Source organism: Meleagris gallopavo, chromosome 16 (genome assembly GCF_905368555.1).
Source record: "Meleagris gallopavo chromosome 16, MGAL_WU_HG_1.1, whole genome shotgun sequence".
In the NCBI taxonomy this organism is placed as follows: Eukaryota; Metazoa; Chordata; class Aves; order Galliformes; family Phasianidae; genus Meleagris; species Meleagris gallopavo.
This window is the reverse complement of record NC_139419.1, coordinates 13238849-13261690: the sequence shown is the minus strand read 5'-3', so window position 1 is coordinate 13261690 and position 22842 is coordinate 13238849. Positions and strand designations below refer to the sequence as shown.

General features: G+C 54.5%; 1 protein-coding gene across 2 annotated transcripts; it reads left to right on the top strand.

Annotated features, from left to right (window-relative positions):
• Positions 1-780: 780 nt before the first annotated feature.
• Positions 781-22161, top strand: PPL (periplakin). 2 transcript variants are annotated; one of them, XM_085237804.1, is made up of 22 exons: positions 781-947; positions 6794-6893; positions 7101-7255; positions 7632-7752; positions 8302-8427; positions 8682-8723; positions 8804-8965; positions 9575-9682; positions 9904-9999; positions 11187-11309; positions 12040-12186; positions 12560-12711; positions 13005-13102; positions 13689-13846; positions 14583-14761; positions 14910-15048; positions 15341-15534; positions 16129-16279; positions 16579-16662; positions 17057-17173; positions 17852-17944; positions 18573-22161. In XM_085237804.1, exons 1-22 carry the CDS (start codon positions 886-888, stop codon positions 21255-21257), a joined length of 5292 nt encoding a protein of 1763 aa, XP_085093930.1. In that variant the 5' UTR covers positions 781-885; the 3' UTR covers positions 21258-22161. The 2 variants fall into 2 exon arrangements, with proteins under 2 accessions (XP_085093930.1, XP_010717625.2); XM_010719323.3 differs by lacking the exons at positions 781-947; positions 6794-6893; positions 7101-7255; ... (4 more) ...; positions 9575-9682; positions 9904-9999 and adding an exon at positions 11020-11079.
• Positions 22162-22842: the final 681 nt, after the last annotated feature.

Genomic DNA, 22842 nt, shown 5'->3' with positions numbered 1-22842 from the left:
ACCTAAATTTCCCCTCTAGTTTAAAACCATTCCTCCTTGTCATATCAGTATGAGACCATATAAAAAGTTGTTCCTTTCCTGTTCATAAACTGCTTTTAGTACTGAATGGCCACAGTGAGGTCTGCCCGGAGCCTTCTCTTCTTCATAGTGCACACCCCTGGTTCCTCAGCCTGTCTCCATAGCAGAAGTGCTCCAAGCTCTGAGCATCCCCATGCCCTCCTCCGGCCCCTGGTCCCAACCTTGCTGTGCTGGGCCCCATGCCTGGATGCAGCACTGCAGGTCGGGGCTCCTGAGGGCAGAACAGAGAGGGACAATCTCTGCTATAGGAATAGCTGTGGGCTGCAGGCATTGAGCCTGGGGGAGGCTCCCGGGGGGGGGCTGCAGTAATGCACAGTGCTTCCAGGTACAGTAAAATGAGAAAGGACTCCGTATCGGGGGGTGCAGCGATAGGACAAGAGGGAGCGGTTTTAAATTAAGAGAAGGGAAGTTTAAGCTGGACGTGAGGAGGAAAATTCTTCACCCACAGGGCTGCGAGGCGCCGGCACTGCTGAGCAGAGCTTGGGCTCCCATCCCTGCAGGTGTCCATAGCCACGGACGGGGCTTTGTGCTCCAGGTACCCCTGCCTACTGCACAAGGTGGGCTGCGATTCCCCTCCCCTCACCTCGCAGCCCCCCACCTCCAGTAGCACAGGAGCACAGGTGAACCCCCTCCGGGCTCCTCCCTTCCACTCCCAGCCCCGGCTCCGCTCCCCGGGAGGGCAGAGGCAGCCGCAGCCCCGCCTCCCTCCCTGGGCCCGGCCCCGCCGCCGCCGTTCCCGGCTCTCAGAGGGCTCCCGTCGGCAGCGGGGGAAGAGCAGGAGGAGAGCGGGCGGCGGCCGGGGACGCGATGCACTCGCTGTTCAGGAAGCGCAACAAAGGGAAGTACAGCCCCTCGGTGCAGAAGAAGAGGTGAGAGTCCCCGCAGCGGTACCGAGAGCTCAGCTCCCAGCCCCAGGTTGGCTTCTGCCGGGTGCTCCCATCCCACCCGGTGCTGCGGTTCGTGGGGCCGCCCCGAGCACCCCCAGTGCGAGCATCCCGGGATGTGGGCACCCCATGGCATAAGCACCCCCGGATTGGGGTATCACTGTCTGTAGATTCCCTCAGCACAAGGTTTGGGCGTCCCAAAGTGCGGGTACCCCTAGGGGGGAGCAGCCCGTGGTTTGGACCCCCCAGGTGTGAGCACCCCCCGGTGCCATCCCCAGGGCATGGGATGCATTCCTTGGCTGGATGTGACCGTCCCCTCCGCAGCACTGTGGGCAGGTGCCTTCACCGTCCCAGTGTGTGCCAGGTGAGATCCCAGAGCAGAACTTGGGGCAAAAAGTCTTCAGCCTTCGTTAGTATTTTCTAAAGATCGATTATTCCCTTTATTCTCTCTCTCTTTTTTTTTTTTTTCTTCTCAACTCTATTGGTGTGAGAGCGTGCTTCAGTTGTCTTGGTTATAAAACCAACCATCAGACAGACGCAGTTAAAATGGAAATCAATGGGGAATTCCCCGCCGAGGAGACACGGCTGCGCTCTGGGCTGCAGGATTCACTGCGTGCTGCGGGCAGACAGAATGTATCCCCAGCGTGCTGAGTGCTGGGATCGGTTTAGAAGGGCTCATCCTTGGTCTCTGCATTTAGAAGGATCCCCCAAGAGGGGGATGCTGCTGCCTCAATCTGGGTGTGTGGTGGGCACTCAGATGCTGCTGGGCTCCCCCTATTTGGGACCAGGCACCTCTCACCCCGCTGAGGGCTGGCAGGAGGAGATGGGGTGGTCCTGAGCCCCCCACCAGCCCCATTCAAGCTGTCCCATTGCCAAAGAGAGGTGCCAACACCCTGCTGTGGGACTGCAGCACTCTGGAGGCTACAGGCCGGGCTGGTCCCTTATTTTTAGGCTGGATTGTGCTGGGGCCATGGTGCTGCTCCCCCCCCATACTCTCCACACCCCCTTCCTGCATTGAATGCAGCCAAGAGGGGGCTGTGCCCATTAGCCCCAATTTGTTCAATCCTGCGTTGGAGTTTACAAACAGCTGCGAAGGCAGGGAACACTCCCACTGTGGGGAAACTTCCTCGCCATCGGGATGGGGACGCCGGCGCCCGACCGGTCGAACCACTCATGGGAGAAGGCAGTGGAAGACAGCAGGCAGCCGCCCCGTCCTGCGCTCCGGGCAGTGCCAGGCTCCCAGCCAACACGGGAGGTACCGAGCAGCACTGCTAACATCAGCCCAGCACCGGGCTGTAAGCAGGAATGGGGGTCTCAACACGATGGGAGCTCCTCCAACCTTTGTGCTGCGCTTTGGAGAGGCGGCGATGCCATGGTGAGGGAGCTCGGTGCCAGGGTGCCGCGGTGACCGAGGCTTGGCAGCAGCACGGTGGCATAGCACCAAGCCAGTAATGGTTTGGCGAGTGCAAGGTTGTGCTGGAGCTGTGCCCAGCAGTGTTGCGGAGGGAGGAGATGGCTGCCCAGGCTGCCTGTGGAGCAGCAGGTCACGTCCTGCAGTGGGTCACAGCCCGGCCAGGAACCTCTCCCCCCGTCCCTGTGTTTAATCCTGAAAAGGATTTGGGGTGCACATGGCATGGCAGGACCTTGATGTACCAGCCTCAGCAGCACCCGTTGCTCCTGGTTGCATCCCTGCCACCCAGCTCTGGACACCCATCCTCTGGCACTTCCATTTGCAGGCAGTGCTCCGTGACTTTGTCTTCCTGGTGCACAGGTGTACGGGGCCTATTTTGTAGGAATGTCCTTATCCCCTCTCTATCCCTTCAAAAAGAGAGCAGGAACAAGGGCACAGCTGTGGGAATCTTGAGAAAGCTCCAGCCCAGCTGCCAGGGCTGGGTGTGCCAGGAGAGGCATTGCCGGGGGTGCGGCGTGTGTATGTTTATCTTATTAGATTTATTTTTAAGAAGAGCCCAGCGCCAACCACTCAGTGGTGCCAGAGGTCCCACATCCCGAGAAGGCAGAGTGGCCATGTCATATAAGAGAACATCCCAGATCCTCCCCTGCTCCCTTTCCCACACCCCAAAACCAGGAGGTGCTTTACAAAAGGAGCTCAGGAGGCGAACAACGCAGATCGGTCTGATCCTGGAGGAGTGACTGTGGCAGATCACCCGTGGGGAGGATGGCTGTGGAGGCTCAGGGGTGTCCCCAAAGGGGGTCCCCACACCAGAGACCCCACACCCCCCGCCTGGCCCAGCCTCTGGGACTGGAACTGGAGGCTCGGGGGTGGGGGGGATCTGGCTGTGGGGCTGGCACCCATTTCCAGAGGCTGTTTTGCAGGGCTGGAGTCAGCAGGACTGAATAGACAACCGGTGAGTCAGGGTGCTGCTCTGTATTTATAGCACAGCGAGCCTCGCCATCGCCTGCCCTATTTTTGCTTTAATTTCCATGCACATTACAATAACATATCACCATTAATACAGGGGAAGATAAACACAACCAAAACAAGGCGGGCTGAGCCTGGCAGCCTGCTGGCCCTAGTGCGTGCTGTGTGACTTTGGAGCCAGATTTTGGCCTCCCCCAAATGGAAGGTATGCTGGCTGTAGCCCGACCCTCTGCTCTGCCCCCATCCCACAGCAGCAGCGCTGTTATATGGCACAGAGGAGCTGTGGAGGGAGTGCTGTGCATAGGGTGGTTGCAGCTTCCCAGGAGAGCAGGGATGCAGGATGGCACCTGGCTATGAGTCCCATTCTCAAGGGTTGTGCTCTGCTGTGTGAGCACTCCCTCGTTTAAGGGGTGTGGGTGAAATCTCCTCCTTGTTTGAAAAAGGGAACATTTGGAGAAGTCCCAGGGACTGTGCACCGCTGCAGTCCTGCCCTCATCCCACACACCCACACCTCTGGGGCGTTTGCTGCAAGGAGTGTTATCAGCAAAGGCATGGGCTGATAGGAAGAGAGAAGAAAACAGAGGGGCCACATCGTTGCAAGGTGCAAATTATGGCACAAGTCAGAGAGCTGAGCGGGCGCACGATTTTTGCTCAGGGCACGGCGGGGGGGTTTGCCAGGCTGGAGGTGCTGGCCTGGCTGGGGAGATCCAGGCAGAAGGTTGGTTTGGAGTTCAGTTCTGTTTGACACCATCTCTTCAGCATCACCACGTTGGTCTGAAAAGCTGGGAAGATGGGGTTCATCTATGGATGCTCACGTACCCTGCAGCATCTCGGGGCTCTTCTGGGGAACGCCCGAGTGGCTGCTGCCAGCTCTCAGCAAAGCTGGAGCTCTCCCAGGCACGGTGAGCCAGGGCAAAAGCATCTCCTCTCCCTGAAGAGCAGAGAGCGGCTCCAAAGCTTTGAGTAACAGCCGGTCAGGCACGGAGCAGCTGCCTCCTCCCTGCTCCCCAGCTGGGAAAACCCACAGCAAACCCTCCCCATGTGCTGGAATCAGCCTGGCCCTCCACTCCAGAACAGAAACAGAGCCATTGTCAAACACAGCTTGTCACGAACATTATCATTTTTTTCCTTCGTGATCAGAAAACTCCTTGGAAATGTTTGAGTTCTTCAGCAATGGCAAAGCTTGTTTTTCCAGGGATTTTTTTTTTTTTCTTTTTCTTTTTTTCTCCCATTTTCAAACAAAGCCCTCTCTATCTGGGCTTTGCCTCTCCCTTCCCTCTGCAGGCTCCTTGCTATGGCTGTGCCCCGAGCACTTGGGTCCTCATGCAGGAGTTGGCTGTGTGTCCCATCCCAGTGAATGCTCTGGAGCCCCTCTGCCTTTCCTCCTCCCTCCCAGTCTGGTTCAAACACTGCCCCTGTGTGTTCGAGTGGCAATTTCTGGAGGATTGGGCAAACCTCTGGCACAGGAGAACAGGCAGAGCCCAGTGCCCCTGTTCCATTCTGCATGCAGGGATGCTTCTGGCAGGGGCTGGTAGCACCGCCTTCTCTCTGGGTCCTGATGCCACAGAGATGGGCTTTGCTGGTGCAGATTCCCTCGAGCAAGCAAGGAGACCAGCTTGAAAAACTCCAATGCAGCATCGCTGTGGATCCCAAGCTGAATTTTATTTCGCTTGTGCAATCTGGAAATTTCTACATCACAATCAAAACCGGAACTCAGAAAACTCCATAATTCTGTCTTTCGGGCTGTTTTTTCCATCCATGCTACAGATCCCCAAAGATTCATCCCCAGGATCCCACTGCCAGCACGGGGCAGGCAGGCAGGGCAGCAAGATGCTCAGCCCTGCAGAGCACTGATGGATACAGCCACTGCCCTGCTCCATGTCCTGCTGATGACACAGCATCTGTATAAAGAAAACTCAGTGCAAAGCCTGCCCTGCTGTGCTGGAACCTCTCAGGGAAGTGGGATCTGCTGTCAGTGTGTGGGGCAGAGCTTCAGGTGGGGAGCAATGAGCCCCAAACTTTTTGTCCTATTGAAAGAGATGACAGGTGTGACAGATGGAGACCTGTCCCAAAATTCAGCATGGGTGCCAGGAGCTTGGCCAGACCCAGCAGGCTGAGCTCCTCTTCCCCAGCACTGCGTTGGGAAGGCAGCCAGCCACGAGCAGCCTCACCCCGAGGACCCTGGAGGTGTTGAAGGCCAGGTTGGATGGGGCCCTGGGCAGTCTGGTCTGGTATTAAGTGTGGAGGTTGGTGGCCTTGCCTGTGGCGGGGTGTTGGAGCTTCATGATCCGTGAGGTCCCTTCCAACCTGGGCTATTCTGTGATTCTGTGACCCTGCATTGCTCCCGGTGGGACCAGCTGCTATTCCCACTCTCTGCATCCCATCACCAGGATGCCCACATCCCCAGTAAGGGACTGCTGTGATTTTCCCATTGCAGCCAGGAAGCTGCAACTCACCTTATAGTGCTGCTCCCACCTGGACTGTGGTCCACAGCTTGTGCAGGAGACACAGGGCACACCGAGCAGCAGCTGTAATGGAGATCAGCCTTTCCACGCGCCGTGTAACAATTAATTCTGCTTCCACGTGATGAGATCATTAAGGCTCGTTATCTCCACTCAGTAAATGATTGGGATTAGAGTGAGCCAAGGTTCAGCCCTTATGGCAGGACCAGCTCTGGGCTCTGTGAGTATTTGGGAGCATGAAGCACGTGGGAGTGTGGTGGTGTTGGGGCTGGGGGGGATGCAGCCCTGAGCTCTGCCCACGGGGAGCAGGGCTGCCAGAGCCTCACATCCCATCAGCACACTGCAGCCAAAGTGATGAAATGTTTAAACTAAGGATGGCGATGCAGAATCTGTGGCACAGGGTGTTCTGGACATTAATAGAAGCGTTGGCTCCTGCTCAGCTGTCCCTGCTGGGAACATTTGGCTGACCCCACACAATTCCTTGCTGATGCAAAGCAAAGCAGACGACCGGCCCTGCGCACAGCCACCAGAGAGGCTTGCACCCTGAGCACATAGAGAAGGGAAGGAGGAATCCTGCCTGGCAGGAGCCAGAGTGCACGGGCACAGATGCACCATGCACCATCCCATTGCCTTTTATTTGCTCTAAACGGTGCACACCTCCCTGCAGAGCTGGTATCTGCAGAGGGAGGCAGGGTGCTCTGTGTCAGGGTGTGAGCAGCACTCCTGCCCTGCGCCCTGGGTTCAGCCATGGCATCGCTCCCATCGAGAAGCCCCGGCCACCACCCCCATGCTGGCAGCACGGCCGCATGTTTTGGAAAGTGTTAGAAAGGCAGCAGTGAGTCACACACAGCTGCAAGGCCTGGCGGGCTTGGCTGGCCCCCAGCCATGTGGTGGGGCCACGGCGTGCCAAAAGGAGCCCCCTGGGACGTGGCCCCTCTGCACGGGCACCTGCAGCGTGATGAGCTCCTCTCCCTTTTCTCCTTCCCCAGCATCTCCAGCAAAGAGCTGACCGAGCTCATCGAGCGCCTGCAGAAAAATGCCGACCAAGTGGAGAAGAACATCGTGGAGACTGACTCCCGAATGCAGAATGTGAGTATGAGCTGTGGCCCCGTGCGTGCCAGTGCTCCCCGGGGGTGGGAAGGAGACCACGTTGTCCTCTGGCCAGCCTGCCCATCACTGCTGCATGGGAGCAGTGCAGAGGGAGGACCTCACCTGGCTCCCACCCCGAGGCACGTGAACATGGATGCTGTTTCTTTGCCCTTTGTGATCATTTCTCCCCGCTCTCTACCCGCCCAGGACTTGCACAAGATCAAGGCATGCCAGCTAGCACAGTACAAGGAGCTGACAGCTCAGAAGCTGACGGAGTCGGACAAGCTGCTCTATGTGCTGGATGGGGATGCAGCCGTTGCCAGGCACATGAAGCACCCCCAGGGGGACATGATCACTGAGGAGTGAGTACAGTGGGAGGGGATGGCCTTCTCCACAGGTTCAGCTCATAGCTCCCCGTGCACAACCCACAGGCATATATTGAGCATGTCACCCACCAACAGTCCTATATAAAGCCCTGCAAAGCATTGTGGAGCAATATCTGCCCCCCACCCCGAGCTAGAGAATGTACAGAGCAGCCTTGGTGCATGGCAGCCTCTGCCCTCTGCTGCCCAGCTCATTGCTCAGTGCAGCCCCCTGCCCCGGTGGCATGGCTGAGGTTCCTGAGGGCAGTCTGAGCATCACAAGGGGGCTGGGAGAGGACAACTGCAGCTATTGCTTAATGGCTGGGCTGCTCTGTACCAACATCCTGCATCCCACCTCATCTTTCCCTTCCCTCAGCATCCGGCAGCTGAAGGAACGAGTGGCAAATCTACGTGTGAAACATGACCAGATCTACAACTTCCCCCTGCAGCACATTGAGCCCCAGGTCAACTGGTGCACTGTGATCGAGGAGAAACAGGTACTGAGGGGACAGCAGTGCTGCTGTCTGGGGACTGTGTCCCACTGGGGACACCTGGGCTTAGAGAGGAGAGGCTCCTGGGTGAGCTTGGGCAAACCTCTGCTGCTCTGCATCCAAGGATGGAGACCACGCTCTCTCCCCTCTCTCTGTGCTGCCCTAACACTGCAAAAGCTTCCCCTGACACCCAGCTGCCAGTTCTGCTCCAGCGTGTGCCCCTTGGTTCTCATCCTCCTGCTACGTGCTGCTGGGTTCTCAATAACAGCCCTGCAGTTATGGGAGGCCCCCAGCCTCACCACCCCCATTCTCTGCATGCATTGATCCATGATGCATAGGGGATCCCTGCTGCATCAGCTTCACATCTCAAATTCCCAAATCCCCTTTATTGTGGTGCTGCACAGCCTGTGAGAGCCTCCGTGTCCCCCAGCAATAGCCCCAGAACCTGCCCCAGCCCAGCTCTACATCCATCTCCAGGGGCCAAGAGGAGCCACACAAGTCCTGGCTGCTGCATCCCATTCTCCTGCCACTGACCCCATATCTCATGTGCTGTAGGATGCGTTGTATGGCAAGGGCTTTGGGACCGATCTGCCGCTGGTCAACAGCCAAGTAGAAGAGCACAACATCTTCCACAATGAGGTCATGGCCATCGGCCCACACATCACCAAGGAAGGCAACAAGGTCAGCTCTCCTGCCCTGTATCCCCTGGGAATAGGGCCATTCCATATTTAATAGTGCCCAGAGAGAATGCAGGCAGCTCCCAAGCCTGGCCTGGGCTGGGTGGGTGCCCAGACCCACTGCTAGCCTTGGAGCTGAGCATCTTACATCACCTCTGGCTTCATGAGGAAGCCGATCGCACAAAAGCCCTATTCAGCCCCATTCAAACTTCCCCTCTCTGCAGCCACCCCTCAGCCGCCTTTCTTCTCCCATTCCAGGGATACACGAGCGACCTCCAAGCCAAGTTCCAGAAGCTGCTGGTAGGAAACCTGTGGGATGCAGGGCTGGGGTGGGGCAGGGAGAGGAGCTTGGGGCTGAGCTCTCCCTTTCTCCCTGCCAGGCCAGCTCGCAGCAGCGGCAGCAGGACCTGAACTCGCTGCAGGACTACATGCAGCGCTGCACCAACAAGCTCTACTGGCTGGATCAGCAGGCAAAGGACCGCACGCACTACGACTGGAGCGACCACAACCTGGACTACCCCAGCCGGCGCCGCCAGTACGAGGTGGGTGCACGCTCACACCTGTCCCTTCTGCCTCAGTTTCCCTTCATTAAGCACTTGGAGGTCTACAGGTGATAGGATGGAAACATTAATCTCAGGACCACAGGTTTGAGGTTGGAAGGGAACTTACGGTCCGATGGTTCCGACCTGCTGTGGGCAGGGACACCTCTCATAGAGCAGGGCACCTCCAGGGATGGGGCACCCATAGCTCTCTGGCAGCAGTGCCACCCTATGAGTGAAGAATTTCCTCCTAATTAATTAAATCTCCTCTTTTAGTTTAAAATTGTTCCCCCTTGCTGTTACTACGCTTGCTGGTATAGAGTCCCTCCCCAGCTTTCCTGCAGCTCCCTGAGCACTAGAAGGCTTCTCTAAGGTCTCCTGGAGCCTTCTCCAGGCTGAACAACCTTGCCTCCCGCCAGAAATAAAGCCAAGAGGAAAGCTGGCAGGTTGCTGGCTTTCCTCACCCTTATCTCAGCATTAGCTTGGCAAGAATCCCATCTTCAGCAATATTTGCAAGGAAAGGAAAAACAAAAGCCACAGGGGGGGAACAGAGCACTTTGGGTGTCCCCTTCTGTTTGCATGGGGGTCAGCAGCTCGCTTCTCTCCATTTAGAACTTCATCCACCGGAAGCTGGAGGAGAAGGAGGAGGCCATTAACAAGCTGCATGCAGATGGAGACCAGCTGCTGGCCCAGAACCATCCTGGGAAGAATGCCATTGAGGTGAGCACTGGTACTGTGCTCATCCCTCACCATGGGGAGCTGCAACCACCACGAGGCTGCCCCTCAGCCTCTTCTGCTCAGGGCTGAACCCACAGCCCTTCCCCATCTCCCAGCCCCCATTTTGGGCGCTGCTCAAGATGGGTGCTGCAGGTTGGGGCCAGCTCAGGCTCACCCCACGGGGCTGCCACCGCCGCAGGCGTTGACGCAGCACTGCGTTACAGGCACACATCGAGGCGGTCCACGCCGACTGGAAGGAGTATCTCAACTTCCTGATCTGCGAGGAGAGCCACCTCAAGTTCATGGAGGACTTCCACAAGGTACCAGACTGCTGGGACTGGGCCTTAGGAACTGAGACTGGGACCCTTAAAGGCCACTTGGTCCCAACCCTGCGATGAACAGGGACACCCACAGCTCCATCAGTGCTCAGATCTCTCCCAGCCTGAGTTTGGGGGTCTGCAGGGATGGGGCACCACTGCCTCTCTGGGCAGCCTGTGCAGTGCCTTACTGTCTATATTGTAACAAACTGCTAATCTAAACTCCGCTCTTTTAGTTTGAAACGATTTCCCCTTGTCCTGTCACAGCAGTCCCTGCTAAAGACTCTGTCTCCCTCTTTCCTCGAGTCCCCCTTTAAGTAGCAAAGGGCCGTACTCAGCTCTCCCTGCAGCCTTCTCCTCTCTGCACTGCACAGCCCCAGCTCTCAGCCTGTCCCGTAGGAGAGGAGTTCCATCCTTCAGATCATTTTTGTGTCCCTAAAAATCACTTGCTCCTTGCACCAGCACCACTGCTTAGTGTCAGCACCTCACACACAGCAGAGGACCCTGCTCTGCTGGGACTCACAGAGGCTCCTGCCACTTCTCTGCCACCTATTTACCACCTCATCCCCCAAAGAAGCCCCTGGGGAAGCCTCACATCACGCAATTGAAGCTTCCCACCAAAGCAGCACAGCTGTGAGTGGGAAAAACCTCACCTGCAGTGCTGTGCTGACTGCAGGGAGCCTGCATGGAGCTGCACAGCCTAGCTGAGCGCTGCAGACAGATGTCTGCCTGATAAATTGCATCTGGCAGCCTGGGAGGCTGTGCAGGGAGCAGGTCGGGCTGGATTCCTCTCCCACAGGCTGGGCGTGTTGAGGACGTGATGAGGCTTCTGCCAAGGGGGAAGCAAGGTGCCCAGCCTCTCAGTGCCTCCTGTGGTACCTGTCCAAATAACTGCCCCGTGGGGCGAGCTCTGCCCGCTCCTCCTCGTTGGCAGCAGGGAGGAGCACGTGGCGTGATGCTGCCCACGTGAAACCCCAATTAAAGGTGGGAAGGGCTGGGAAACGTGGATTGAACAACCCTGCAGGAGAAAAGCACGCAATGAGCTGCCTCGTTCTTTCTCCCCCAGCTGGCTTTCCCTGGCTTGCAAGTAGCAATTCCTCATCCTCCTCTATGTGTCTCACCCATGGCACCTTGCAGGGGCTGTCCCTGCTGCAAGGATCCCCCTCGTGAGAGATTCTGCCTTTCTGCAGTTTCAGAAGGATGCAAAGGACGCCCAGCAGCTCTTGAAGAAAGTCGATACGGACCTGGACCAAAAGTACAGCCCAGAGTTTAAGGACAGATACCAGCTGGAGTCGCTCCTCAGGGAGCTGGATGTGAGTACTGACAGATGGAGGACCAAGGGATCCAGAGCATCTCCATGGCACCACGGTGCAGTCCCCGTGGGGATGGGCACCCAGCCCTGCTCACTGGCCATGCTGCTGCCTCCCTTCACCTGGCTCTTCCTCTGCCTTGAGCTAGGGATTGCCTCTCCCACAGCAACGTAATTGCTCACCGGGCTGGTTTTTATTTGTTCTCCCATTGAGCTGGTGCTCATAAAGGGTAGGAGCATAATTAGACCTGCTGCCGGAGGAGGCGGTGGAACAAGCTGTGCTGGGGTCTGGCCGTGTCCTGAGCATGATGCAGCACTGCTTGGTGCAGCAATAACTCTGCCCAATGGGTACCCCTCTCCTCCCACCCCAGTGACCATTGCAGGACACCCACCTGCCCGGACACAAAGAGAGCAACCCATGCAGAGCTTTGCAAGGTGCTCATTAGAGCTAATTGCTGGGAACAGGCTTATCCCAGCACCATGCTCTGTAGACCATGCACCAGGCACAGAGACTCCTTCTTCAGTCTGGCTGTAGGAGCAGCAGGAGGACATGGGAGCATTCAGTGCAGGATCCCAGTGGCTGCAGAGCAGGACCCAAAAGCCATTCCCTGTGGCACAAACAAAGGAAGCCGAGGGCTCTGTCAGTCAATATAAGCTCTTCCCAGCTTTGGGGGCACAGGAATGCATCCCCTCTCCCTCCTTCCCACGTTTCTTTGCTCATTCCCTCATGCTAGGACCAAGAGAAGGCCCTGGAGAAATACGATGCTGTGGTGCAGTCGCTGCAGGAGCGCAGCCAGCACGTCCTGCCCCTGCGGTACCGCCGGCTGCCACCGCCACAGCCCATCCCTGTGGAGGCTCTGTGCGAGTATGAGGGCGAGCAGGTAATGGCCCCGGGGTGAATGCAGGGGACAAAGGTGACACCAGCACCGGGAAGGGCTGAGGAGGATGGGCAAAGCAGCCCAATGGCCCTGCAGCCACGGTGCTTGTTGCACACCCTCTGTGATGCTGTGTTGCGGTGCCACGCCGAGCTGGGGGGTAGTAAAGTGCCAGCCACACCAAGTGCTACCCAGGAGCAGTGTGGGCTGTGCCTCCACTAACGGATCCACAGCAGGTTCAGGATATGCCACCTCCTCCCTGCCCCTGCTGCAGTGACTGCCAGCAGAGAGATGGCTGGGGGCTGTGGGGAGTGAGTCCACAAGTGCAAGGGGCACAGCCTGACCTGCTGCTGCTGCTGCTGCTTGTTCCCGTCCCCAGGGCCAGATAACCCGAGGAGCCCATTACACCCTGCAGAAGAACAGTGGAGACATCTGGGAAGTGATGGACGGTGCTGGAGGTGCCATCAGTGCCCCGGGTGTCTGCTTCATGATCCCCCCTCCAGATGCAGAGGCAATAGCACTGGCGGACCAGTAAGTGCAGTCCCACAGCGCCAGACCCTCCCAACACCACCCCTCCAGCCAGGTTACTCTCCTCTGGGGGTCTTTAAGTGTGGGGACTGCCCCCATCCTGCTGGGAAGCGCTCACAGGATGAAGCACTTTTCCTGCTGCACCCCAGGGTGCAGGGGAAGACTCTGCTCTGCCCACTTATGAATATGGATGAGGGTGCAGAGAACCACCCAGCTGGGTTTCTCCCCACTTTCACGGCCCAGATGAATGCTGACAGGGCAGCTCTTACCTTGTCTCCACGCTGTTCCTTCTGCAGGATTGCTGATAGCTATGTAGCTGTAAAGGAGAAGACCTCCAACTGCAAGAACATTCTCCAGCAGCGCTACGAGGGGCTGAAGGCTGACAGCATTGGAGGTATGGCTCTGCCAGGGCAGCCCTTTCCCCTACACTGTAATGGTGCCTTGAGCTCAGGTGTGTCTCTTGCTTTGTCCCCTCAACCAACAACCATGCAATCCTGCACCACTCCTGTCCTCTTAGCCAGGAGATAATGATGGAACATAGAGCACAAACACCACTTGGAATCATAAAATCATGGAATGGTCCAGGCTGGTTAAGGTTTTTGAGGTCACCATGTCCAACCATCAGCGTGACCTACAAAGTCCCATCACCGAACCACATCCCTTAGTGCCACATCCATACATCTCAAACACCTGCACGGATGGGGACACTACCACTGCCCTGGGCACACACCAGTGCCTGAGACACACTCACTGCCTTTGACTCTTGCTGATGGCCAGTGTTGGGCTGCTGCTTTGTTGCAGTGAGAGGACATCACTAACAGCTTCTCCTCTCCTAAGGGTCCTGGGTGCAGTGCTGGGACATGCATGGGGCTGAGCAAGCGGGTTGTGGCTACAGCAGGCAGAGAGTGGAGGAGGATGTAGGTTTCATGCTCAGTGGTGGGATCAAGCTGTCTCTAATCTGCTCCCTTTTCCTTCCCCAGATGCTGCATCAGTTCAGGGCCGCCAGCTTCTGGCAGGGCTGGAGAAAGTGCACAGTGACCTGGACAAGTTGGAAAAAGCAATAACAGCAAACCTCCGTCCACCGCTGGAGCAGAGTCGGGCTGTGCAGGACAGCACCGAGCGCTCCAAGGACCTGAAGGTACAAGGCCATAGGAGCAGGCTCATTGCGCCACACAGAGACCCTGATCCCAAGGCTGAGGTCCTCCCAAGGGGTCTTCAATGTGGTTCTTGGTGTGCTGGATGCTGTTGGTGCTCTCAGAGCTCCATGAAGGCTGGAGCAGCACTACCACCAGCTAGTGACCAAACAAAAATACCAACGCTTGCAGTTCAAGGTGCAACTTCTCCTTGTGCACAGCTCAGCATCTGTTCCGCTAGGATCCCGTGCAGCAACTCTCCACTCCCTTCCCCTCCTTCTGACCCCTAATTAATTCAGGCTCCATGCCACAAACCTCCCTCGTTCCAGGAGGCAATCCACCTCCTGGCTGTGTCAAAATCCAAGTGCCACCACAAGTGAAAGCAAACTGCTCCAGCTGTCTGCAGCACTTTGATGTCCAGGCGAGAAGTCAGCCTTCAGGCTGCAGAACCCAGTGGTCCAGATGAGCTCAGCATGTTTCCAACAGAGCTAGAGCTGCTGTGAACCAGTCCCTCCCCAGCCAGAGCTTCCTTGCTGAGGGCTATCTAGCCTGCTCCGACAGAGCTGGATATGAGCCTGGATGGAAAAAATATCCTCCTGTTCCCTCTAGGGCTGAAAGGCATCTGCCACCAAGCGCACACCTCAGCCCTGCCCTCCCCTCTTGCACCAGATAGCCACAGGTCAGCTGTTTTTTCCCATAGCCACAAGGTTCAGTTGCTACAAAGGTTTTTTCCTACCACAGAACATAACCAATGAAGTCCGTCGCATCGAACCAGAGAAAATGAGGAAGGTCCAGGACTGCGAGGCCTTCATTGAGTCCGTGCCCAACACTGGCAGTGCTACGTTGGTGAAGAACAAAGTGGAGAACACCAACAAGAAGTATGACCGTGTGGTTCAGCTGCTCAGTGCTGCCCAGGAGAAGTAAGTCATGGCTCAAGCCCAGCAGAAAGTCAGGTCCAGCAGACTGGCTTGGTGGTGATGGGTTGATGGTTGGACTCGATGATCTTAGAGACCTTTTCTAACCTTAATGGTTCTGTGATTCAACACCTTTCCCCTCGCATCCATACAGAGTTGAGGTGGCCACGCACCTCGAGAAGAGTCTCCAGCAAGGCCGAGACCTGCTGTCCACATACGAGAACAAACTGGTCACAGACGACACCGTACCGGAGGACTTGCGGGTGATAGACCGTAAGAAAGAAGAGCTGCTGGTGAGTGTTTCCTGCAGCCAGTTTTCTACCCTATTGACGTGCTTCACGTACAGACCTGTTTCCCAAAAGCTGTGGCAGTTGCTGCCCAAGCCCCAAACTTGAATTGGTGGTAAAGGGATGACTGCCCCAGCTGGGACCCCACATTAACTGTGCCTGCTTTCAGTTCAGCTCCAACTTGCTTTCCTCCAGAACTCAGCCTGTCCTCAGTAACACCAGCACAGTAGATGGGGACCAGTGACAAAAGCCTGGCATGTGTGCAGCCCTGAAGAATCTCTCTCTCCTTTTTCCACAGGCCATGGGCTCTGAGCTCCAATCCAAAAGGTTCTTGCTCAATGAGGCAGAGCAGAACTTGCTGAGGACAAAGACCTGCTCCAACACCCTGGCCAGCAAGTTCCAGGAGCACTGCCCTGACATTGAGCGGCAGGAAGCCGAGCTCTACAAGCTCAACCAGCGCTTCAACAACCTCAGCAAGCAAATTGACCACAGGTGAGGCCCTAGGACAGCACCTAGCTGGAATTGGACCAGCCTGGGATATTTACAGCAAGGAGGAGTCATTCTGAAATCAGAAGCAGCATAATGCTGTCTAGGAATGGGCAGTTGCAGAATGGCTTCCAGGCAGTGCCAAGGAAGAAGCAATAGATGTTCCTGGCACGTGCTGGCTGGGTAGGTCTGGACAGCCTCTGGGATTAAGTGTTCTTGCTACAGAGACGGGGACTTTGGCAAGACTGCCTGCACCGGCGGTAGGTGAGATAAGAGCATGAGCTGTCATCCACCCACATCTGCCTCTGCCTGGATCACAGCACATCCTGTGCTTTCTTATCCCACTGCAGGCTTACACCCAGCATTCAGCATCCTCCACATTCTCCCTGCAGTTTCCCTGTGACTCAGTTCTCCTGCAATTTCTGCTTGCTTTCATACCAACCAGGTGGCACTGAACCTGCAGGGAGGGGGATGGAGAACAACTCCAGCTCAATTCCATGTCTTTGGGCAACAGGGAAGGGGAAGCAGGGACCGATGAAGAGGTGTTTGCAGAAGACAACAATTGAGAATGTGCTGACATTGAGTCCATTTCCCCTACAGAACACAGACCCTGCAGAAAGCAAAGAGTGCCTATTCCAACTACCGCACAAACTATGACAAGATCAACCAGTTCCTTTGCAACATACCCAACTACGAGCCACAGGAGACAGACAACATCCAGCAAGTGGAAGTGAAGCTGAAAAACCAAACGGTAATTCTTTCTGAGAGCCCTGGGCTGCTTGGGGGGGGGAGGGAGGGGGGGAAAGAACCACTAAGAGATATGAGTGGAGTCAAACAGCTCCTGCACATAAAATGGGAAAACATACAGGCTTAGCTTTACTTTCACACTACGAGGTCCCTCACTCTTACTTGTGATGTGTTTGTAAATAACAGGGCAGTGCTAGGAGGTTGCAATTCTCAGTGTTGTAACTCCAGTGGCAACCCTCCCAAAGAGCGAATGAAGTCTTTGGGCTACTGCATTCCCTTTGACTGCATCTTTGTTTGTCCCAGGCGCTCCTTGGTGACATCGCAAGCAAAGAACAGGAGGTACAAAAAGTCTCTGCCACAGCTCAGCAGTATCAGCAGGCAGTAAAGGTAAGGGCTGCAATTCTGCCAGTAAGAGAACTCTTCACATCCTACTGAGAGCTGTCTATTGAAGGCTCAGGAAGCCTAGTGCCCTTGCTCAAACAGCTGAGGAGCTGAACTCAGGTGATGTCTGCTCCAGCATGGACATCACATGGCCGTTAGCCAGGATTTCCTGCTTGGGAAAGGAGGTGTCCACTCCATGGCCGGTATTGGTGAGGTGACTGGCAAGTCTGCTGTGGTCACCAGGCTGTAGGACAGGCAGAACCTGCTCAAGAGCCTGCAGGGTGACCCACAGGTCTCACCAGCTTGCCCAAAACGTGGCCAAGGGAAGAAGTCAGGAGAGATGGAGCCTGGGAGGGTGACCAGGAATCTCACCTTTCCTCCTGGGAACTTCTTCCCACAGGACTACGAGCTGGAAGCTGAGAAGTTACGGTCCATCCTCGACCTCGAGAACGGACGCAATGGGTACATTAGCAAGAAACCTAGGCTGCAATCTCCAGCCGCAAAAGTGAAAGAGGAGGTAAGCAAGCAGTGCCCTACAGAGGCTAAAGCAGCTCACAGCCTGTGGGACCAACAGGGATTATGCAAACAAGCGTTTCATGGTCAGCAGCCTCAACCCCAGAGCGGGCTGCAAGGGAGGGCAGAAGAACAAGGAAGGATGGCCATCATTCTGAAACCACCCATTCTTGGGGCTTAGATGGCCAGAAAGAGTGAGAGAAAACACTGGAGTTACCACTTCTTTCTCAAAGGGGAAAAGGGAAAGAAAATACAAACCAAGATCTTGAAAACATTTCTTCTCTCGGAGTCATTTCACTGCCAGAGACAGCATCCCTGATAGAAGTGCTTATGGAGAGCAGGCCACCAGCCACTTGTTTGCACAGGCTCTGTTTGCTTCCGTCCTCAAATTCATCCTGCATATCGAGTTAGGCAAAGTGCCCACGTGTCTCTGCCTCAGTTGTATCTCTTTTTGCAAGTCTTGAGTAGGAAGAATCCAATTCAAAGAGGTGAGATTACACATGCCCCAAACCCACTTTCCCTGCCTTGAAGCCAGTCTGCTTGCTCTTGTAGGAAGGTTTAAGAAAAGCACTCAGGGTTACCTCTCGAGGGCACTCCTTCTCTTCAGGAAGTCTTGACCCTGGTCAAGACCAGGGATGATCCTTGGTCCCACCACTTTTGCTGAACACTTTTTGTCTCCTAGGAAGCCATTCTGGCAGCCAAGTTCACCGAAGTGAATGCTGTGAATAGGCAGAGGCTGCAGAACCTGGAATTTGCTCAGAGCCTCCTGCGGCAGGTAAGTCATCCCCCACACACAGAGGTTCAGGGCTTGGCTGTGGCTCCTGAGGGTCAGCTCACTGCAAGCTCAAGATCTTGGCTTAGATCTCCGCATGCTGCAGGCGGGCAGCTTGACACAGCTGCAACAGGCTGTGGCAGCATGACTCTGAGAGAATATTTATGAGAATCACACACACGCATGTGCCTTTGCTATTACAAGCTGAACTGGAAACAAATCTAGCTAGCATTTCATACCCCTAAACCCATCAGTCAGCAGACACCTCAATGAAGAAGTCTGCCTGGGATCAGGCACAAGCTCTCCACGTTTTCCACTCATCCTTGGAAGCACTGTTTCATTTTTAACACTTTCTTTATGCCTTGCCCATACCAGAATGTGCATCTCTCTGAGCTTAAAGCTTTTTTGGGACAGCAATGGGTATCACTGAGAGCGATTTCCAGGCCAGAAATCCACAGAGCAGTTCAAGAAAAGCCTATCTGCAAATCAGCCCTGTTGAGCATTTGCAATAGGCAGCCTCCATTAACCCAGATCAGCATCCTCTTCTAGTACTGTCACAGGAGTGAATGGAAAATAAAATAAGCAAATGAGCTTACTTGGTGCTTAACTACACGCTCTTTTTCAACAACAGCAGCCCGAGGTTCAGGTGACACAAGACTTCATCCAAACCAAAAAATCTGTAAGGCCTGTGGAAGAAGTCTGGAAGTTGAAGAAAGAGCTTGAGGATGAGACTCAGCGTCGGCAACAGCTAGAAGCTGAGATCCAAGCCATCCAGAACAACATTGTCCAACTGCAAAACCAGAAGCCCCAAGAAACCGTAGTTAAGAAGGAATTGGTGAAAAAAGTGCCGGACCCGCAGCTGGAGGAGAGCTTCCACAAACTGCAGCAAAGCCTGGCAGAAGAGCAGCGCAAGAACCAGGTGCTGCAGGATGAGCTGGAGGCCCTTAAAATCAGGCTGCGCATTTTGGAGCATGAGAAGAAGGAAGGAGGGCAGGAGTATATAGTGAAAGAGGTGCTGCGTATCGAGCAAGATAAGGCTCAAGCTGAAGAAATCTTGAGGCTCAAAGAAGAACTGGAAGAGCTCAGGAGGCAGGAAGGAACAAGGGAAAACGAGGTCATTCTTTTACGCCAACAAATCGCTGTGCTGTCCAGCGAGAAGAACAAAGAGCAGGAGAAGGTAACAGAGAAGGAGGTGCTGAAGCTGCAGAACGATCCCCAGCTGGAGATGGAATTCCGGATGTTGCAAGAGAACAAGCAGAGGGAGAGTGCCCTGAGGCAGAAATACGAGGAAGAGCTCAGCTTCCTCCAGGAGAAGCTCAAACGTCTCGAGAAGGAAAGGGCCATCGCTGAGGGCAAAATTACTGTCAAGGAGGTACTGAAGGTGGAGAAAGATGTGGCCATCGAGAGGGAGGTGAATGAGCTCCGGCGCCAGTACGAGGATGAGAAATCCAGGGGGCGTTCCAATGAGAGGGAGAAGGCCGAGCTGCTCAGGAAGATCCAGCTGCTGGAGGAAGAGAACGCCAAGGTGGTTGTCCAGGAGAAGGTGAGGGAGATCGTGCGGCCGGATCCTAAGGCTGAAAATGAAGTTGCCAACCTTCGGTTGGAGCTGGTAGAGCAGGAGAGGAGATACCGGGGTGGTGACGAACAGCTGAAGAGCTGTCAGAATGAACTGGCTGCTCTGAGGAATAGAGAGCCGCTGGTAGAAGTCAAAGAAGTCATTAAGGAGGTCATTAAGTACAAGAATGATCCAGAAACTGAAAAGGAGCTACAGCGGCTCCGTGAGGAAATCATAGAGAGGACGGGAGCCATTGAAAGAGCTGACCTTGAGATCTACCAGCTGAAACAAGAGATACAAGCTTTGAAAGATACCAAACCTCAAGTGCACACGAAGGAAGTTGTTCAAGAAATTCTGCAGTTCCGGGAAGACCCTAAGACAAGAGAGGAGGTGGAATCTCTGAGAGTGCAGCTGGCAGAGGAACAAATGAAGCACGTTGACCTGGAGAGAGAACGGCTCCTCCAAGAAGAGAAAGTAAGACAGAAAGAGGAGGAACTTTCCCAGGTGAAGGAGAAAGTGGTCCAGCAGGAAGTAGTGAAGTACGAGCAAGATCCTGCCTTGAAAGCTGAAGTGAACTCCTTCTCGCAGAGCATTGAGAGTGAGCTGAAACAAATAGATTCCCTCCGCGAAGAACTGCGCAAGCTGCAGAGGAGGCGGTCTGAGCTGGAGCGACAACTGGAAGAATTGGAGAAGGAGAGACAGGCCCGCAGAGAGGCGGAACTGGAAGTGCAGAGGCTGAGGATTAGGTTGAATGAGTTAGAAGAACAAGAGAGGGAAACGACAGAACGAGTAACAGTGAAACAGAAAGTGATCCTCCAGCAAGATCCCCAGCAAGAGAAGGAGCACTCCCTCCTCAGGCTGGAGCTGGAAGAAGAAAAACACCGGAGACAAGTCTTGCAAACTGAACTGGAAGCCTTGAGAAAGAAGCTTCTTTCGTTGGAGAAAATGGAGGTCAAAGAGAAAGTTGTCTTTTCAGAGAGCGTCCAAGTGGACAAAGGAGACACAGAGTATGAGATTCAGAAGCTGAAGAGCAACCTGGAGGAGGAGAGCAGGCGTAAGAGGGAGCTAGATGCAGATATCAATAGACTTGAAACCAGGCTGTCCGAGGTGGAATTCAACAACTCTAAGTCATCAAAGGAACTAGACTTACTAAGAGAAGAAAACCACAAATTACACCTTGAAAAACAGAACCTGCTGATGGAAACAAGGAGGCTGCAGTCAGAGATTGAACTCACAGCAACAGAAGCTCGGGATTTGAGAAACATGACCCACGCGGACAGTGGACCAAACTTAGACTCCAGATTCCAAGCTCTGGAAAGAGAGTTAGATGATCTGAAGCAGTTATCTAGAGAAAAAGATGCAGAGATCGAGCAGCTCCAGAACCGCCTCAAGACGGTGGCAATCAAGAGGGAGCAAAGAGAGAACCACCTGAGGCGCTCCATTGTGGTCATCGATCCGGACACAGGCAAGGAGATGTCTCCAGAGGAAGCTCACGTGCTCGGCCTCATCGAATGGAGCCTCTTCGTCAAGCTGAAGAGTCAGGAATGCGACTGGGAAGAGATCTCGATCAAGGGGCCCAATGGGGAATCATCCGTGATCCTCGACAGGAAATCAGGCAGAGAGTTCTCAATCGAAAATGCCCTGAAGAGCGGCAGACTAAGCACGACCCAGTACAACAGTTACCTCAACAAGCAGATGTCCATTCAGGAGCTGGCGGTCTTGGTGTCTGGAAGTGATTACCCAGTGCTCGCTCCGCTTTAGAACCTTCTCTTAAGAGGCAGCAAGTCAGAGCTGCGCCACTTGTTAAGACTACCAGATCACTGCAAATCCTCGCCCTCCTTTGCATCTTCCGAAATGCTAGAGCCTCTGCCCAGCCGCGCTATGAAGCCGCACTGCTTGCTGTCATACGCTGCGGAAAAGCACCGCCAGTAGTGGAAACACATTTGTCAAGGCTACAACCAAACCTTCTCTCCCTCTTCAGCCCTACCCAACCACTCGACAAACAAGACGACGAGCCGAAAACAAGTGAAGTACCTGAAGTCCAAAAGACTCAGCCAAACCTGCAGTTTCTTCAACATATAGCCACAAAGGCAGAAAAAAAAATAAAGCACAGATGTTAGAGAGACTGAAGGTCAAAACGATTCTGGGCTGACCAGCGAGAGCTGGGTACGTCAGCTCCATGTTGGTAAGCCACACAGTTTAACCGTGGACAACCAAATGATGGGATAATCCTCGGAAAAGAACGGCTCTGTAAGCAAAAGGCGTGATGTACACCTCACTTTGGTGTCATCACATTGACGCCAGACCTTTTTGCTCACCGGCGTGCCGATGCTGCTGGGCAAGAGCGAAATGAAGCACAGCAATTTGATGGTGTCAGCCCTAGATCCAGGAGGAGCATTCCTATACCGTAGAGTTCACCAAGAAGTACGTGAAGAGCCGGCAGCAGTGCCGAACACAAGATGCTGGTGTAAAGCATGCAACTGTAACCAAACGCAGAGTGCCTTCAAAACACAGTTAGCTTACCTCGTGGTTGAGAGCCATTTGTGCTGGTATCTTATCAAATAGAGTTACATGCAGCTACACGTCTCACTTACTTGTGTATGGGAAGGGGAAATAGAGGGGAATGCTATTTATAGTATGAAATAAAAACATGCAGTGGTTCCAATCAGATGTTTGTTTTCCTTTATTGCTGACGGTGGTCTCTTGATCCTTGGATTTACAGGAAGATGCCAGTTCAGAGTCAATGTTAAAAATAAATTAATAAATAGGACCGTTCCTTTGACCAGACCCAGCATTAGCTGGGACTAATTAGCAGCATTAGATGGGAGGGAACTGCACCACCAAGTGATACTGCAGCTACAGGAAGAGAGGGATTTATGCTGGGATGGTACCAGAGCCTTCTAGAGCACAATGAATCATTCCCTTTACCAGAGTTTCTGCTTTACCAGGGCAAGGAGCCTCCCCCCTTTATATCTCCCTACCAGATTCTAGGCACACAAGACAATCAAAATTTAAACCCCCGGATCTTTTTCACATTACTTCACCAACTGATGCAGCAAAAGCTCCGGCAGAGCAGTGCTGCCTTTTAACCATACTCACATCCAGCTCTGCCCCAATCAGCCCGTATTCTTCATGCGATGCCTCTCCTTCCAGTAAGCTCAATAGCTGAGCCCCAGCAAACTCTGCCATCAACAAAAGCAGCAGTGAGCATTCACTGACCATCCATCTTGGCTTTGGAGATCAGTGCAATTATTTTACCTTTGTAAATGAATGGATCACACAGGATCATGCCATTGCTCCAGCAGATATCCAGTCCTTCCAACTCAAACCGTTCTATGATTCAAAA

Excerpts from the sequence above, each read along its gene's own strand:
- PPL (XM_085237804.1), top strand. The coding sequence starts at position 886 with ATGCACTCGCTGTTCAGGAAGCGCAACAAAGGGAAGTACAGCCCCTCG. Across the intron at positions 6,894-7,100 it reads CTGACTCCCGAATGCAGAAT|GACTTGCACAAGATCAAGGC; the intron begins GTGAGTATGAGC and ends CTACCCGCCCAG. Across the intron at positions 11,310-12,039 it reads CGCTCCTCAGGGAGCTGGAT|GACCAAGAGAAGGCCCTGGA; the intron begins GTGAGTACTGAC and ends CCCTCATGCTAG.